The 17,947-nt window shown below is 38.8% G+C and overlaps 1 protein-coding gene across 3 annotated transcripts in view; it reads left to right on the top strand.

The window, feature by feature from the left end:
- The window catches only part of RBM33 (RNA binding motif protein 33), a 106,363-nt gene that overhangs the window by 27,276 nt on the left and 61,140 nt on the right, over positions 1-17,947 (top strand). For all 3 annotated transcript variants that reach the window (XM_068404558.1, XM_068404557.1, XM_068404559.1), the window contains exons 7-9: positions 3,935-4,106; positions 11,237-11,445; positions 13,216-13,534. In XM_068404558.1, the coding sequence (XP_068260659.1) occupies positions 3,935-4,106; positions 11,237-11,445; positions 13,216-13,534 (700 nt within the window). The remainder of the gene's footprint in view (positions 1-3,934; positions 4,107-11,236; positions 11,446-13,215; positions 13,535-17,947) is intronic.

The following is a 17,947-nucleotide window of genomic DNA, read 5'->3' as shown; positions in this document are numbered from 1 at the left end:
CAAGAAAACATTTAATGAAGAAGTGCTACATACTACTTTTCTTTTGATAGAATACAGACTTGGGGAAAAAAGGGCAAATGTTTCTGTCTGTTGAATTGTTCTGTCTGTGTTTAGCCAAAACTTACGTATTTTCGTTCTTCTGTTCAAGTTTGAAGACACTATGTGTCAGCCTGGAGGAAAATGATGAAAAGAGTGCAAATCAAAGCAGCCAAGTTTTAAACATGTTTAGAATCTCTTAGGTTTGTTTTTTATTCCCGTTTTTCATCTGTGAAGTGGAGGTGCCCTTGGAATAGGTGTAACATCCTCTTATCTGCACTCTGTTATTTCTTGATCCCTTAGGATTGAGCAATTGCTACTGCTTCAGTGTTAGCCTCAGGTAGAAGCCTTCACTGCTTATTTTCTAGTCAATAAAAGTTCCTTGTTTCACCTTTGTAATGTTTCATGTGGAAGGAATCTGGTTTAGCCTTTGCAATGCTTATCTGTTTTGTATATCTTAGCACTCTCTGGCACAGAGCTCTCCAGAACACTTGACAATCCCATGTTTAGGAGGATCCTGTGCTAAAATCAGCATTTATCATGCTGACTAGTGGTTTTTTCCTGCTTTCCTTGGGCTATGTCTGTTATCAGTCCTGCAGCTCTGAGGTAAGCTGTGTGGGGTAGGAGCACTCACTCTTGTTCCATAGCAGATCATAACTCAGTGTGGGGAGTGCTGATCAGTGGCTGGGATTTATGGCATAATTATGTAATGAGGATGGCAGAAAACTCTGACCTTGTGGTAGAAGAAAGGTCGTTACTTTTCTTTAAGGAAGAGTCAGCAAAGCTCTTGGGTAGCTTTGTGCGAGGTGTGGTAATGGGAAATGTTAAGCTTCCTTTGAGGAGAGCTGCTAAGTCTTGGTTGGCTAGTCCAGTCGAGTGCCCTCAAGTGGCTGTTCAAGGACTGTATAAGTATATGCAGACATATTCACGGTTAGCAAGTATTAAATGGAATCCTGTAAGTACTAGCATGTATTCATTCTGTGTCTGCACTTGTGTCTCTTCCTGTATAAATTTCCAATTTTTCTATGGAAACATAGAATATACTGTAGTCTTGGCAAAACAACTCATCCTGTTAGGCTGGAAGTTGGAAAAGATGATCTAAAGAAGTCTTGCATGCTACAACTATTGAACAAATTGTGCGGGAAGGGTCTATGCTCCTACACAGCTCAAATAACCTTTCCTGGAGCTACATGTAGAGAACATATGGTTGGCTGTCAGGCATGTTTGTGTCTCCATCGCAACTAATATAAATCCTTCAATAATACGTGTAATCAGGCTTGGATGTGGGTCAGTTAGCATTCTTGAGCACTGCCTTTCCTTGGTGCCTGCTTTTTCATTAGCTCCTTTGATTTTTTTTTTTTGTCTTTGATATTTTACGCTTGTACGGCTGTTGTTTGTTAATAGGTGGCATGAGCTTTATACTGATGAATAAAGTGAGTTAGACCTAGAAGACTGCAGAATTGGTATAAGTGGCTAAGGATAGAGTAGTGCTGGTCTAGAAAAGTTTGAGAAATGTTTTTATTGTTGCATAGGAAAGTAGTTGTCTTGTAGTCTGTTACAACTTGCACATATTTTTTTGTAGAATGGATATATTTTTTTCCAGAACGAATAATTATCAAAGGGCAACAGAGTTTCCGCAGGTATTTTCTGTAGCGTTTCATTAAAGCATTGCAAAATTTTTCAGGACCATGCAGACTGCATTAACCATTCTAGTCCTGATTCTGCAGTCTCAGCCACACGTAGAGCCTTGCACGAGTAAGTTCTGCACTCACAGATGCGATTGCATGACTGAAACCTGTCTTTGATGAACAAAAACTGGAAGTCCAATGTGGCTTTTAAGGCGCATGGACATAGAGAGTGGATGTGTCTGGGGTTTATGCTCTGAAGTAAAGCAAGAGGCTCGGTGGAGTGAGAGCATTGTCTTGCAAAACAGCCACTCCAGTTCTGACTTCCAAATCCTGATCCTGAAGGGGAAGTTTTTAAAGACAAGCATTGCCTCAGTAAAATTATTGGGTTTATGATATTTAGAAACATATATTTGATAGAGATACTGCTACTTCTTTCTCTTTTGGAAGTCCCACTTTTGAAAGTAAACTGCTAATTCTGTCTTTCTCTCTTGTTTTTGTTTTTGTTTTTTTAATTAAACCACATTAGTGTCTCGTTCCTTGCTAACATCCCTCTGTTCCATGAGTCTCAACTGCCTGCCCTCAGAGGTGGTTTATTATACATGGATATGTTAATCAGACCAGTTGTGCTCAATTTGGGTTTGCTTTTGAGGTTTGGATTTCTTTCAGTTTTGAAGGATATTTTTTTTTTGCCTGTTATCCTGTCTGTTCTTTTTAGCAGCATTTTTTGATATGATAAAGTCATTATATAAAAGTAAATCTATTTTAAAAATATAAGCCTTAAAGCTTTTTGTAAACTTTGGCTATTCTCTTAGTTATATCTTAAAGCATTTTTGTGAGGTCAGGAAATGTAGTGCTTGCGTGTTTGCCTGGAATGGATAAAACACATTCAGAGATAAGGAGATGATAAAATGAAAATAACTTGGGGTTAGTAGCCCATGAAAGCCCAGCAACTAAGTACATAGATCATTTATTCACCAGACCAAAGTTGGAGTAGCTTTGAGCTTCAGTTCATGTGGTGTGCTGTCTTTTAAAGTAGAAACTGTCATGCCGGGTCCTGTCTCTGATCTTGCTTCCCATGTTTCTTTTTGGTTTTGGGCTCCTGGATAAGGAAATTTGCAATCTCTTGCACCATTCTGCCATTAATCCTTTTGCTTGATTTGTGGCTTAGTATCTGTCCACCTGACTGACACACTTGCTGTGCCTTTTTCATATAAATTACTGCACCAACCTGGTTAATTAGAAGATTAAACCATTTTTTTGCATGTTACATTTCACTCATTTTTTTAACTGTCCTCAGGCAACATAAAAGTTGTGATGTGTTCAGTGGCTTTGCAGAGAATTAAAATGCATGTGCAGGCTCTAAGAAATGAGCAAGTAGGCTTGTACAAGAAATAACCAAATACACTGTAACCAAATATTTTATGGAAAATCATACTCTATTAGAACACTTCTAATTTTCAGCTCTAGAAATCAAATATAACTTGTGTAACATTCTGAACATTAATTTTATCATGCCAGCACAGGAAAATGAATTTTTTTTTCCTTTTAATTTGAAGGAGAGGGATCCATTTTCATTTGGCACATTGTTTCATCTAAATAAATGTTCTCTGTTATAGAGAGGACTGGAAAGTAAATGAGGACAAGGGAGTAGCATTCCAACATACAAATTTAGTATATTCAAATTTTATCCAATCCCTTTCTCCATTTTCTTCATCAATTGCTGAATTAAAACTGGGAAATATTTGAGGAGTAGAAAAAGTAAAGACAAGTACAGTTATACATACCTAGAGAAATAAAACTAGGATGTAAGGTTATCTGCTTCTGTTGTGTGGGTTTTTTTAACAAGCTGCTACTGACAGTTGTTAACAAATGAAGAAAAAAAAAATAATGATTTAGTATTTGTATTACTTGAACCTGGTAGTATCCCAGGTTTGCATCTTAGTCAATTCAGTGATAAAATGTTGCTCTGTGTGCAAAAGTAGTTGCTAATCAGATGGTGGTTCTAACTGGAGTTTCCATATTCTCCTAAATACTGCAGCAAAATAGGTTTTCTCAGTAGATTTTGCTGTATAATTTATTATATAATTCATATCTTGGTAAAAAATTCACAAAGCTCTTAAATGTTCACTGAGTTATGTATGAGAATAATGTGTAATGCCAATGAAATTTGTGCAAAGAGGACCTTTAAAGAAAACTTTGTCTTTTGACACTCAATGATTGCAACACAATAGATTTTTCAGTTTGCATGTCCTCTGTATTTTGTGATTCAGGCAGCTATTGAATCTCTGGAACTTCAAGAAGAAAGAAAAGAAGAATCTGATGAAGAGGAGGATGACGACGAAGAGTCTGGACGACTACGTTTCAAAACTGAACGGAAAGAAGGAACGATAATTAGGCTCTCGGATGTGACAAGGGAAAGGAGAAACATTCCAGAAACTTTGGGTGAGGTTTTGTGGCAATGGGCTATTTTGAAGACTTTTTAAAAAAAAACCCATAAAAGACAGGCTTGCCAAAACTTTTAGAAGAGAGTTTAATGGCAAAAGATAGAACAGTTTCCTTCTAGCTTGGGCTGGCCTTATCCAAGTTGTCCAAAATCACATGTAGTCTGTTGTAGTATGTGTAGGATCTGTCTCCTTGGGAAGAATGTTTAAGCATATGTTTTGAAAACCAGTGCAATGTTTGTTCATTGAGACTTCTGTGGTGTCTTTAAAAGCTTTCCTGTTTTCAAGCAGCAGCTATCTGATCTGTCCTTCACTATGTATTGTGGTGGAATACACTTTAAGGAGTTTCTTTGGACTTCCATCCTTGGAAGATTTTCAGTTGGTAACTCGAATCTTGTTACTTGTGTTCTGCTGTGAAATACCTGCATGTTTGCTGTTTCCCCCCAGGAACGTAAGTGTGCTGCGAACCTGTTGTGTTCCTGCTGTTGGATTGGCATAGAGAAATTATAACTTGCTGGGGAATGTGTTAGAAAAATACGGAAACCCCTGTTTTCTGGGTTCAGCTTTTCTAACGTGGAACAATCTGAATCTCTTATACCACCTTGATTCTTTAGGCAGTGTCTAAAAGGGTCTATTTTCTTCATATTTGAGTAGCATAACACAAGTGTGTTTCTAGAAACACTGCTTCATGTAACTAATGAATTTGCCACTGCTAGTTCAGAAGAAGCAGTAGATTTGCAGCTTTCTTGCAGCCTCTCTGTTTTAGTCTATAAATAAAATCACATTGGTTTATGGTTTTGAAAATTAACTTCAAGATCCTTCATGTGCCCTGGGTACTCAAGTATCTGATACTGGTGTTTTTAAAATTCTCTGGCATGTGCCTGCCCCACTGGGGTAACTATTGCCTCTTCCTGTTGGCCTTACGGTGATGGTAATATTAATAATAATAATAATAAAAAGTCAAATTAAAAAGGTAATATTAGGGAGATGGGCAGAAGTTAAGAGTTGTTTTCAGAAAGGTGTACCATTCTCATAGTTTTGCTACTGAACCAAAATATCAATTCAAACTATGGAGAAAAAGCCCCGATCTTTTGAAATGAATCAAGATATGCGAGAGAGGTGAACTGGTAATGAAGGCAAATTGTCAGATACTGTTGGCTAATTGTCAGATACCACTGGGAGAAGATGTTTTTTTTTTATGATACTTCAAGTTTTGCCAGACTGTAGGGGTGGATTCTTCACACAGGATTGCTTTAAGATGGGTGCCACACAGCGTGAGCTTGAGGCTGGGTGCTTCTGCTTTCTTTGCACATGAGTCAGTGTCTTTGCGACAACAGGGCATTTGGGAATTAATGTTCCCAGAGCACATACTTAGGTTGCTGGAACTCGTCCTGATGAAATTTTCCTCTTACCTTAAAAGTCTTGCTTTGCAAAGGATGTTAGTTCTAAAGATTTTTCTCTTGAGTTGCATAGCCTACTAATTCTTTACTTCAGTTGCAAGGAATTTAGTCTTTTACTATGCATGGAAAAATTGAGAAGCCTTAATTCTATGACAGAGGTGTTGTGGCTAAGAGGACTTGTTCATGAGCAGCAAGGAGTCAGCTGAAGAGGCTGAACCAGACATTCACGTAGGCCATGCTGTGCTGTGAGTGAGACGTCAGTGCATGATTTTGAATCAAGATTTTTCTCATCCGTTGTTCGTATTTAGCAAATAGTTTGTCTTACTTGCAGTTTCAGGCAAGGTGTGTATTAAGGGCCTCTATTCAACATTGTTTTAATAGTCAGGAATCGATTCTGATTAAAATAAGACTGAAGGGAACCCTCTAGAGGCACAGAGTAGTCTATATGGGCAAGGGGTATTTTAACTGAGGTGCATTCCAAATGTGTTTTCAGCCATAAGACTATATTTCTACATACCACACGCAGACCATATCTTATACAAAAGGTGCTGGTGTCTTTACAAAACAGAATATTTTAAAAACAAGAGTGCACTGGAATAGCTAGATCTCTGCACATAATTGCAAAGTAAATGACAATTGCATGCATTTTCATATATCTGTGAATTTACTCTATATAAAGACAAGACCAGCCAATGAGGAGATAACCTGTAGTGGAGCTTGACTGTTAAAAGAACAGTGATTTGAACTAGACTTATTTTTAAGTGTAATTTTAAGTGATTTGGGATGTAGCTCTGAGATACAGGGAAAAGGTGATGCAAATGTGGATGAACCTATAAACTAAAGAGCATTTTTTGAAACTAGTCTTTGGCAAAAATACAGTCTTGCTGTTGTGAAATGGTTTCTCTTCATACTAGTTTTTAATGTTAGTTTGTTGATAAAGAGACCAAATGATTGACCATGTGGTCGAAAGTTAAACAGCAAAAAATACTTGTTTGCATAAAAATATCTGCTTGCTTTTGAGATTATAGAGTACATTTTTACAGGTGCTACTGGTTTAAAAATGAAACTTCATTGCAGAGCTACATCTCCTTACTTTAAAGTCTGAACATAGTTGAGAAAACACTTAAAGAGGAATTAACATTTCAGTTGAAGTTACAAACGTAATTTCCATCCTGTCACATTTTGGTGACCTTTTGTGACAGCTTGTCTCTATTGGAGGAGTGCATTCTTACTTGCTGATTAAAGGTGTCATTTGAAACCATTTTATTACCAGCGATAGTGAAATTAATCTTGACACTTAGAGAGACTAGAAAAATAATTGCTGATTCACTGCATTAACTGTGTATGTGAGAACTGTACAGTCAAGATGAGAATAAATGCATGCTGGTAAAAAAATACATAAAAATACATTCTCATGAATGTAGCTGAGATCTTTCCTAAACATTTCTTTATCCAAGATAATATAAGTAGTGGTTTTGAAAAGTTCAAAGGAAAGGTATTGTAGGACAACTGTGCAGTTGATTTCTAGAGATACTGAGTTTGTCATCTTAGATAAGAAATACATAACTTCTTTCAGTGCATGTAGTTGAAGTCTTCCCAGAGCTGGAATTGTTGTTATGCTCTGGATTTAGTTACCCGTTAAGGAATGTGAAGAAGAAAAATGGCTTTTTTTGGTGTCACCCAGCTAAAGTATTCTCTACCTAATTTGAAAACCCAAACCAAAACCCTACACTTCTACAGAGCCATTTGCAGTGTGATAACAAAGATTATTGGATGTGGTAATACTTTTTGTTATGCCCTGCTTAGTTGGCTTATGTTCACTCTGATAACTAGTGGCTGAGATTTCAGGCAAGACTAGGAAATTAAAACGAATGGTTTCACTGTTGTCCTGTTACACTGTGTGCAGAAGCACATAGTATAATCAGGTTGTGAGTCTGGATGATGGGGAGAAAAATTTAGTTAAAGCAAAGGAGAACATTTGCTATCTCTCTCAGTTTAGATTGCATATGTATGTAAATGCATATGTATATTTTTTTATAGCTATTCTGGAAAGTATGTTTTAAATACCTGCATTATCCAGGATAATGGGGATTCTGGGATTCTCAAACCGGGGGATTTGAAATGCCATTGCTCTTGGAGCCACCCAAGGCAGGTGCAGCCGCAGAGACCTGCGCTCAGGGTCGGTGTACACAGGAGCTGGTGGCCATGTGCAGCAGCACCCTGCGCACACTGTCCAGGGGCATGGCAGCATCCAGCCTGGCTGAGTGTGTTTTGGTCACAACACACACCAGCTGTTAGTCAGGGAGAAGCAGTGGGCCTTTTCATGTGAATGCCTGGCTGTGCTCTGGAAGAGTCTATGGAGGGAAAAGGATCTCTTCTTCCTCTACTCATCACCTCTTTTCTAGTTAGCAGTCTGATCTTGCTTTCAGGGAAGACGGGGACTATTTTCCTTGCTCCCCTCCCTGCAAAACCTTCTTCCACACTATCTCCTGTGTGTGGCACAGTGCTCTCAAATTCGATAAACAGCCCACCTAATAATTGAGCTGACTGTATATTTTGCTGCATGGTGACTGATAGCAATATACAGCACTTGAGGGTATTCATGAGTTTGGTTCACTGCATGAGTCTTCACTTTTGCAGTTTGTCTCTGAGGCTCTGAACCTGCAGTTTTGTGTGTAAGCAAAATTCTTCACGGGCAGGACAGTGTTGCCTTCAGTGACATGCTGTGGGAGAAATATGTATAATGTATAGTATAACGTAATCTTACATTCCTTTTTTTTAAATCAAATGGTTATGTTGTACTTCTGTGGTCACAGAGGTGGTATGAATGTAATGATGCTGCAGTGAATTTGTGGGGGTTTTTGTTTTGGTTGGGATACTTTTTCAAAGGTCAATGTTACAGTTTCACTTTTCTGGCTGAAAAACTGAATATGTGGACTGTGGCTTTAAAGACACAGCCTTTAAAATTTTAGAACTTTCGTGTAGAGCGAGTAGGAAAACTGTTAGTTTTCATTTTGAAGAGCATGAAAAGTACCTGCACATTGAGCATCAGCAGGACTGACTTTGCCCTGGATGCTGTCATCCCTTCCCCAAGCTTAATCAGCACAGCTCTCTGAAGTCATTTTGTGTGGAGCAACCCATTCTTTCTTCTAAAGTTGTTTCTATTCAGTGTCCTTCGATGTGTGCACAAGAGGCTGAGAGACTCGAACATGATCTTGCCTCGTAGGAAGCCTAGCTCTGTTCCCAGCTTCGTTAAGAATTGCTTTCCTCGCATGTGACCTATAATCAGTTTAATAGGAAATAGCATCTTATCATCTTGAATGAATATCAGTGGCAGGTACTTGTTGCAATGACTGAACTTTGCTTTCCAAACTACCTTGCTGAGTTCAGGGTTGTAGTGTGGAAGGTGGCAGAAAAATTGCCCTGCCTGTCCTATTCTGGGGTCGTGGGGGGGTGGGGAGAAACCTTTCCAACTAGCAGCGTGCCCAGGATGCCCTGCAGGATTCGGATCCTCTCTGGTTAAAGGGAGGAGAGCTGTTGCTTTTGCAATGTAGTGGCACCATTTCTTTGTATATGGGAGCTAGTGGTCTGTCTTTCCTGCAGACCAACTCAAAGCCTGTGTTAGCCCTTTCACGCTTGCAAGCCTGTGAAGAAACTGAACTTGCTGCAGATGTGGACAGGAAAGAGGCTTGAAATCAGAGCTCTGTTTTTCCTGTTAAACCAGCTTTTTTTCATCCCTGACAGCTAAGGATGGATAAGATGGTTGTTTTAGTCACTTCTAATGCTTTTGGTTGCTTTGGACAAGAGTACCTTTGTCTTAATTTTCCTCAGAAATCCACAGTGTGCACATTTAATACCATACTAAGACTTGAGGGAGTGTGATTCCTTGCCCCTTTCTAAGTATGCTGTAAGATTTTCCTGATAAAGCCTGATTGTCTTGGGCTCTGCCAGTCTCTTGAGGCAGGTGCTAGGACAAAGGTAGCATTTCATAAGAGTATCTGGTGTGATTGTAAATTAAGGCTTTATGCTACTTAATTGCGGTGTCAGAGAGGGGAGAGAGAAGGAGGTAGAGAAACTTACCACTAACATGCAGAAATTAAATGGGAAACTGCATGGCAGGTCCTGGGCTTTTAGGAGTCTGTCATGTTTACTGTGTTCTTAGACAGTCAGCAAGTTCTAAACTTTTCTTTTAAAAATCAAAAAGCCCCTGCTTTCTGGAGGTGCTGATACCTCTGAAAACTGGGACATGCAAATTTACAGTCTTTGTAGCTCAGTTATGCAGGTAGTTTTTGTAGCCAAGTAAGAACAACTGCTGCAGTGGGAATGCGTGGCACTCACCCTTCTCTGCCCTTCTGTCAGTCCTCAACTTCAAAGACTAGTTGAGATTACTTATGAAGATGTTTAAGATGGTGGTTTAAATAGCTTTGGCTATTAGACTCACAAGAAATTTTAATAGTTTTCTAATTGCTTTAGTTATGTATTCTTGATGGAGGATATGTCGTTATGGGGAGATGTTGTAGTAATGTCTCATTTGCTGGATACAAACGATTTTTATTCTGATCTTTAGATATTATAGCCACTATGTGTAGTACTAGCAAATAAAAACACTTTGTCCTGAAGAGTGGTCCCTGTACCCAGCCACCTTTAACATTAAGAGCAAACTTCGTAAATGGAAAACTGGAATTCTTGCACTAGTTGCCATTTATATGAATTCAAAATATGTTTTTATTTGTCAAGAGTGTGTTTCTTGTGAAGTAGTTTAATTCTGCCCTGTTAAAGGCAGAGGTCAATTTTAGAGGTAACAGGGGGTCTGACTGGCACATGGCAAAATCCTCAGCTGCAGGTTTGGGCTAAAGTTTATCCACTTTAAGTCAGTGAAACCTGCTGAGTGGCACTGCTTGTACTGTCACAGTGTGTTCCTGAAGTTTATTGTAGACTTTCTCTGTATTTCCAAGTAATTTGATTACCTGGGCCTGTTACTGCATGGTTTTCTCTCGATGTTGTCAACATTGTCCCAGGTTTCAAGCAAATTTGGCAGTCTTCATTGAGTACCATCTGTTCTCTGGTGTTTACCTGTGATATGAGTTGGGTGGGTGTTATCAGTGGCCATGTGTTTGAGCCGGGGTTTTGAAGTGTGCTCTCTTAAGTGGAATTATCACTCATAAAGTACAGCTGCTTCTTAAACCACATATGATAGAATAAATATTAAGTAGTTACATACTGGAAAGACACTTCAGTGACCAGAAGGTCCTTCTTTGGTACAGGCCAACGTGCAAAAGAATCTGGCGGATAAAATCTGTTTATATGGAAGACTCAATATATCCTTTAGTGTAAAGTTTACTGTGGGTTTCATTGTACTGCCTGATATCTCTGCAGATAAGTGAGATGTTGTTTAAGATAACAGAAGTGTGGAAGCAGCCACAGCCTCCTCTTACAGCATAAGGCAAACTTCGATAGCATTTAAAAAAGCAGCAAACAGTTGTGTTCATGTTTGTTTCATTTACCTGCTGCCTTTTGTCTGTGCAACAGACACAAGTATCTGTGTGCTTTTCCTTTTAAAGATGTCTAATGAAATGTTAACGTGCCACCTAAAGGAGATCAAAGTGCCTGCAAATTTTGTGTTAGTTGCAGGGATGCTTCTGTAGTTCTAGCGGGTGTTTTTTTCATGATATTTTTCCATCTTTTCAGCACGAAGCTAAAATATTTTTTCCCCATCTCTCTCTTTTCACAGAACTTTCTGCAGAAGCCAAAGCAGCGTTACTTGAATTTGAAGAGAGGGAAAGGCAGCTTAAACAGGGACGTTATGGCTCAAGGAGAGGAGGGCGAAGAGGAGGCTCTGTTATGTGCCACGGAATGGGAGAACAAAGGAGAGACAGTAACGATAGGGGAAGAATGAAGGATCACAGGCCTGCACTGCTGCCAAACCAGCCGTCGACAATGGTACCTTTTAGTGCTTAGTATTCTTTGAGTGCACTTTCAGGAAATTATGGCAAAATGATTCTAAATCGTGAATCTTGACAGAGGTGGAATATATATTCCAAAGTACAGTTTCTGCTCTTTCAGGGCACTGTTAGGCAAGATGGGCTTTGCGTAACGTGGTGATTGTGAAATTATGTGCTTAGTCCTGTTACCAGGCCTGCAAATGAAAAGTGGATTTTGAGTCATACAGCGCAATCAGGCTTACCTACTGGTTTGCATAAGGATAGAGGAAAAAGTTAATTCCTGTGAGAAGTCCTCTACATGCAACATGGAAATGTGTTCAGTCCCACACTATTAATAGTAACTTAGTTTTAAAAAAATATGATTCTGTACAATATTTCTTCATTTTTGTCAAACTAATATTTTTGCTGCTACTTCTGTAAAAATCTATTTCTATTCATTTCATGCTACTATGGAGACAAAACCCCAGGAGGTAGTCACCACTAGATAAATTAGTATCTTGGGATTTCAGATGAAATTTAGCTTTATTACTCTTCCCCCTCCCACCCCCTACTGTGCTTTGTATCTCAAACTAAAAGATTTTACTTCTTCCATCCAAAAAAAAACCCAGCAAGTGTGTGATCAAGAGGTAGCCCACGCTTATTTTTCTTAACTGTCATAAAAGGTACTGGAAGCTGAGACTGTAGAACAAAGCCTGTGTATGTCTTTGCAGGACAAGGTCATCTGTATTAAACAAAGGGGATTTTTTCCAACAGCAGTAACTCTAGGTGCTGATCACTAGCAGGAGTCGGTGGATATCTCAGCAGTTGAGAGCCCTGCAGTAGAATATTTCATGCTTTTAAAACAGTGAAGGTGGAATAATTTTTTTCTGTATTGCTGCAGTCTTTGCTAGTTATTTTGATCTTAAATGTTGTAAACATTTTTGTGCTCAGCACATTATCTTCTTCTTGTGTGTGCTTTGTAGCTGATTTGCTCTATGTATATGGCTGCTGAAAAAAACGATGTGTCACATCTTTGTTACTGAAAGGTTGCCTGTTTGGGACTCTTCTTGCACTGCCATTTGGCAGTTACTGGACTAGGACTGATACCTAGTATCAGTGAGTTCAGAAGCAGAAGGATGTCTGAAGAGAAATATGATAGGTTTTTTTTTTTTTTTGTAATTGATTTTGGCCATTTGTGTTTGAGAGTGTTGAGCAGCAAGAGACTTTCTTCTATGTTAACGAAAGGTATCTTTGAAAGGTATCTTTTAAAGTAGTTTTTTCTTCAGGCAGTATGGATGGGTGGGCTGCACTGATATCTTCAGAATCTAGCTTAATTTGTATTTTGACTTCTGTTGCTACTGTTAGGCCTGTTTTCTCAGAGAGGCTCTTCTCTACATGAGACAAAAGTTAGTGGATTTGTTTTGATACTAGAACTTAGATTGCTAGTCATCTTCACATATACTTTTTTGCAGTTGATGACCCTTTCCAGTGACATATGCAGAACCCTAACATATGGAACTAGACAGTTTCACTGTTAAAAATAAGTGAATGAATGTCTGCATTCCCTGTGTGCTTCCTTGCTCTTTGCTGTCCTCTCCTTCACGTGAATGTCTTCAATTGTTCCTGTGCTGATGGTTCTTAGCAGTTTCAGTTGATGATATGGGAAAGAAGTTTTTCTGTTCATATTTGGCTTTAATTGTTCTCCAAAGGTGTATTGGTTTTGTGCTGGTTTGTGTCAGGACATTTTAACTTAAAAGCCTGTTGACTTTATTCTTTTGTCTGACTTTAGACTCATTCACAGAGGTTAATTCCAACACACCAGCAACCTGTTAGGAGTCTGTTCCAGCAGCACCAACAGCAGCAGCAGCAACAACAACAACAGCAGCACCAGCAGCAGCAGCAACAACAACAGCAGCAGCAGCAACAGTTACAATCTCTGCTTCCTTTACAGCATCAGCATCATTCTTCTCCTCCTCCAGGGCTACATATGCCCCCTCAGATAGAAACGCCTAGAATAATGATGACTCCACCTCCAGTGACACCTCAGCAACCGAAGAACATACACATAAATCCACATTTCAAGGGGACAGTAGTGCCACCTGTACAAGGTGAGCTTTCTGAACAACTTCTCAGTCATGCGAGCAGGACTTATCTTATTCTTTGCTGGGGATGCAATAATTTGTTTGTTTATCAGTTCATGGAAATGTGCTTCAGGCTGATATTTTTTTCCTTAAGCTAGAAACAAATGTTTTGCCTAAAGTAAGACATAATGTTGTTGGGCTGTGGCCAGCTGAAATAGCAAAGCCTTTTCAACTTCATCTTTGTTACTCTACTGTAAAGCCTGCAAAGAGCAGTAAAAATGGAAACTGAAAAGAGAATGTGCTTTTTAAAAGTAGCAAATGTCAGTTTTCAAAACTAGGTAAGTACTGCTGTTCATAATTTCCCACATCATTCCACCTTCAGCCAAGCATTCACAGAATGACCACCCACCTGTTTCAGTGAGGGTACACTGAGGCACTCCTTGCACTGTAATTGCTCTGTGAAAGGTAGCAGCCGCTGTCCTTACTTGACAAGATACATGCCTTCAGTTCTCCTTTCAGTGCCACATTTGTGATTGTTTAATTCGCAGCCTGCAAATACACTTTTTCAGTAACTTAACACAAGCACTCTTTGGGCTACACTTTTTAGGGCAGCTCTCAGCAGAGCTGTTAACATTACTACTTATTTGAGAAGTGTTTAATCCCTAAAAGGATTCAAAAAAACCCACTTATGTAGCTCTGATTTCTGATACTGCTGGCACTAGACCAAGTAAAGAAATACATACATTTTTATATGTATTTACCATTAGGTTTTCTGTATTTTTTCCCCCTTCAAATCAGCAGAACTCCAAGCCAGTGCTAGCTTTGCTTCATTTATTTGGCCAGTGAAAGGCAGGATTTGACAGGGTAGGATATTGCCCGTTGATAGAGATCTGTTAGGCTTCTCACAAGTGGCTTCATAGTACCTGCATTGTAGAGATTATTTCACTTTTTTCTAATAAAAATCGGTGCTTCCCACCAAACCGTGCATCAGGACAGATTATGTGGAAGCAGTCCAAAAGGTGCTTCAGTCTTGGATTTATGCCTTCTGTGCATTTCCTAACATTTCTAAAGCAACAGTTCTTGTTTTGCGAAAAACAAAAATTGGTTTTATACCATTCTAGATGCCTCTCCTCTATCCCTGTGAAACAGTCAACAAATCTTCTGCATCTAGGTGAACAAGTTTCCTCCTAATGCCAGCCATGGCTACTGAGGATTTTTGCTTTTGCAAAAAAAAGTATACCACTGTATCTTCTTCCTTTTCGCTGAATTTTTTTCCAAATTATCGGGTGGCTTCAGGCTTGCCTCAGTGTTACCACTACATCTGTGGCACTGTGGGTATTCCATGGGCTGTGCTTTATCTTGAGCATAGTATTTATTTCTGCCTTTACTTGCAGATCCTCCTTTTAATGAGGTTGTGTACCTCCTGCTTGTTAGGAGATCTTCAATATTGCATTTGTAGTCTTTTTTTTTTTTTTTTCAGATCTTATACCTGCTGACTTTGCACATTCATTGCTTGACTGGTAGAAGTGTAGTTGTACTCTCAGAATGAGCAGCCTTGGAGAATGAGTGATCCGTTTTTGAATGGTATAAGACCTGTATTTCGGTGAGGAAGATCTTTGCTATGTGTATTGGTGGCACCTGGCTCATATGCAATACCTTTGCTATCTGTGCCATCCATTTTACTGAAGGAATCCTTGGCAAGACTGCTGAGTATTTCTGCTAATAGGTGTGTAGCATACTATTAAATGCAATCTTTTAAATCACTGTAGAATTTTAATCTTCTGAATTAGAGAGCGTGTATGGGAAGCTGAGTTTTCTGCAGTGGCTGAGTGCCTCAGTCTTTTTGTCTGCAGCAGTACAGCTATGTTACATGAAAGTATACATTTGCACACCTAAGGAGAATGTGTATGTAGGAAATCAGTAGTCGTCTTGAGGGAAGATGAGCATAATTCTAAAATCTTCAGTGTCATTTGCATATTAAGATGAATTTTTAAGCAGTCACTGCAGGCAAAAGGTAGACAGAAATTCCAGTGTAGGGAGAACTGTTCTAAACTTCCTCTTAAAAAGTTCTTAGTTTAATCCATCTGCTTGAGGCCCCAATAGGCAGAGACTGGTAGTTGGCAATATTAATGATGCTGCATGTGAAACACATCCTTATTTGAGGGTAACAGGAAGTATGAAAGATCAGATTGACTTGATGTTCTTGATGATGTCCTGCCCCTTCTTGGCTGAATATATTTCCAGATACAGGAGGGTTTTTACACATTGGAGAATACAGTCAGGTGGAAAGTATATTGGGATTCTGTTGTTGAAAATGTGATGCCTGGAAGCTAAAAATGCCACGTCTGGAAGTGCATGATATGCACATTTAGGTTCTGGTAATTGTAATGGCGTGCTGTCATGTTTTAGTGTAGACTGGCATTTTTTCCTCTCTAATTTTATGGCAGGATTAAGCTCACATACTTCTAATTGTCAGCACCAGGGACACTTTTTCTAACTGCAAATCATAGAAATATACTTTCTTAAGAACTATTGGTTTGAGTTAGTCTTGAAATACATTGACTGTATTAGTATTTTCTAAAATAGACTCAAACCTCCTGTAAATTGTTACAAAATTTTCCTTTGAATAAAATAGCATGCATAAGACCTGTGGTAGCCAGCTACTTCAGCCTGAAAGTGAGTTGAAGCACTCTTGAAGAATCCGGTTATTGGCTTACTCCTTTGATGTCTCAAAGGCACATCTCTTCCAGTGGCCTCCATCTCTGCAGCCTTGAATCTAGGTTCAAAAAAAATAGTGACTTTCAAGTCAGTTTTGTTTCAAACAAATTTCTACTATTTTTAGTCTTTAAAGCATCATAAATGATTAAGAAGGACTCAGTCTATCAAAACCCCTGAAACAGTTATGTGAGCCTCTGCGCATACCTGCTGCAGATACTGGTCAGTTGGCGTTCAGATCTGCATTTTGTGGCATTTGAATCCCATGTCTTCTAGTTGCTTACTTGTCGTAGTTTTCTCTCTTCTTTGTGTCCTGTGCTGTAAATTAGTTTTGAGTTGTAAGTAGTAATTTTTGGCTGAATGCATGTCCAAATTTAAGTGTCATCAATTTACAAGTGCTGGAGGACTGGGCATAGATGTACTGTGAAACACTAATTCATCCTGTGGTACAGATATTGAGTTTTTTCCCCTTAATGTTTATACCACAGATAACTATTTCAAGGATACTGTGGTGTTACCAAAATTGACATGAACTAGTGGGCAGTTTATGGCAGCTCAGCAGATCACTATGCCATTTACCTTTTAAAAAACTGTTCGGTTTCTTGGGAAAAATCACATTATAATTCTCCTAAATAATCAATATGGGAATTGCTTCTTTATCTTTTCAGGTATAGCATTGGAATTTACAGCTAAAAGCAATTTAATCTTCTTAAAATAGTGTCTAGCAACATGCTGTGTATTATTTTTGAAACATACTTTTGAACCTATGGCAGATTTGACATCAGGAAAATGAATGCTTATTTGAGACTACTTTGCTGCTTTCAGCAAGTGTCCAAGGATTGAGAGGGCACAGAGTTTGAACTACTATCTTTCATGAGTATTAAGTTCATTTGCTTAAAAAATATAAATATATATCTCTCTATATGCTACTGCCAGAGGCAGGATACTGAAATAGACACGAGTGCCCTGTTCAGTTGACATTTCTCTACATTTCTGACCTAACGCAATTTTTCTCAGTGCCTCTCTGACCTGTAATACCTGAGCTATTTTAGTCCTAGGTCTGTCAAGAGCACCCTGTCAGTTTTTTCCAGGTGGCCATGGCTGTTTGATATTGACAGATGTTCTTTAGAAGCCAAGATGAGACTATTCAACTAATTTTCTCATGTAACCTGATACAAAGTTTGCATACAGTCCTTCAGTGCTGAAAGACTGGTGCAATTAGTTTACCCCATCAGTCCCTGAACTAGTAAACCACAAGTACTTAACAAAAGTGGATAGAAACCAGGCATGGACATGAACTAAAAATAACCACTAATGCATTATTTTTTGTCAGATTTTTGAGGCATCTTAGCAAACTCCTGTGTTGGGAAACGCACCCAACGTCTCCCTTAAACTGGCTGTGCTTCTTAACATCTTTCCTGCTCTGAAGTGTAATATAGTAGTTGTCTTACAAAGTCAATGTTTAACTCTGTGCGGCAAACATTTTCCTGTCACTTTCAGAAATGCTAAAAACAAATTGAAGAAAAATAACCTTACTAGAAGATTTTAGTAAATTAGCGAACACATTCAGTGCTGTTTGAAATGCTTTGTTTAACTTCTCTGGGCCTTTTGTTTGACATTGAAACATTTGTACATGTAACCACTTGGACAACTCAGAGAGGAAAATAAACTGCACTGGGAAATGGGAAATCTGTCATTACACTTTGTACTGGGGATTCAAATAAA

This window comes from Nyctibius grandis, chromosome 7 (genome assembly GCF_013368605.1).
Source record: "Nyctibius grandis isolate bNycGra1 chromosome 7, bNycGra1.pri, whole genome shotgun sequence".
Taxonomy (NCBI): Eukaryota; Metazoa; Chordata; class Aves; order Nyctibiiformes; family Nyctibiidae; genus Nyctibius; species Nyctibius grandis.
The sequence above is the reverse complement of the archived record's forward strand: the minus strand, read 5'-3'. Positions and strand labels throughout refer to the sequence as shown.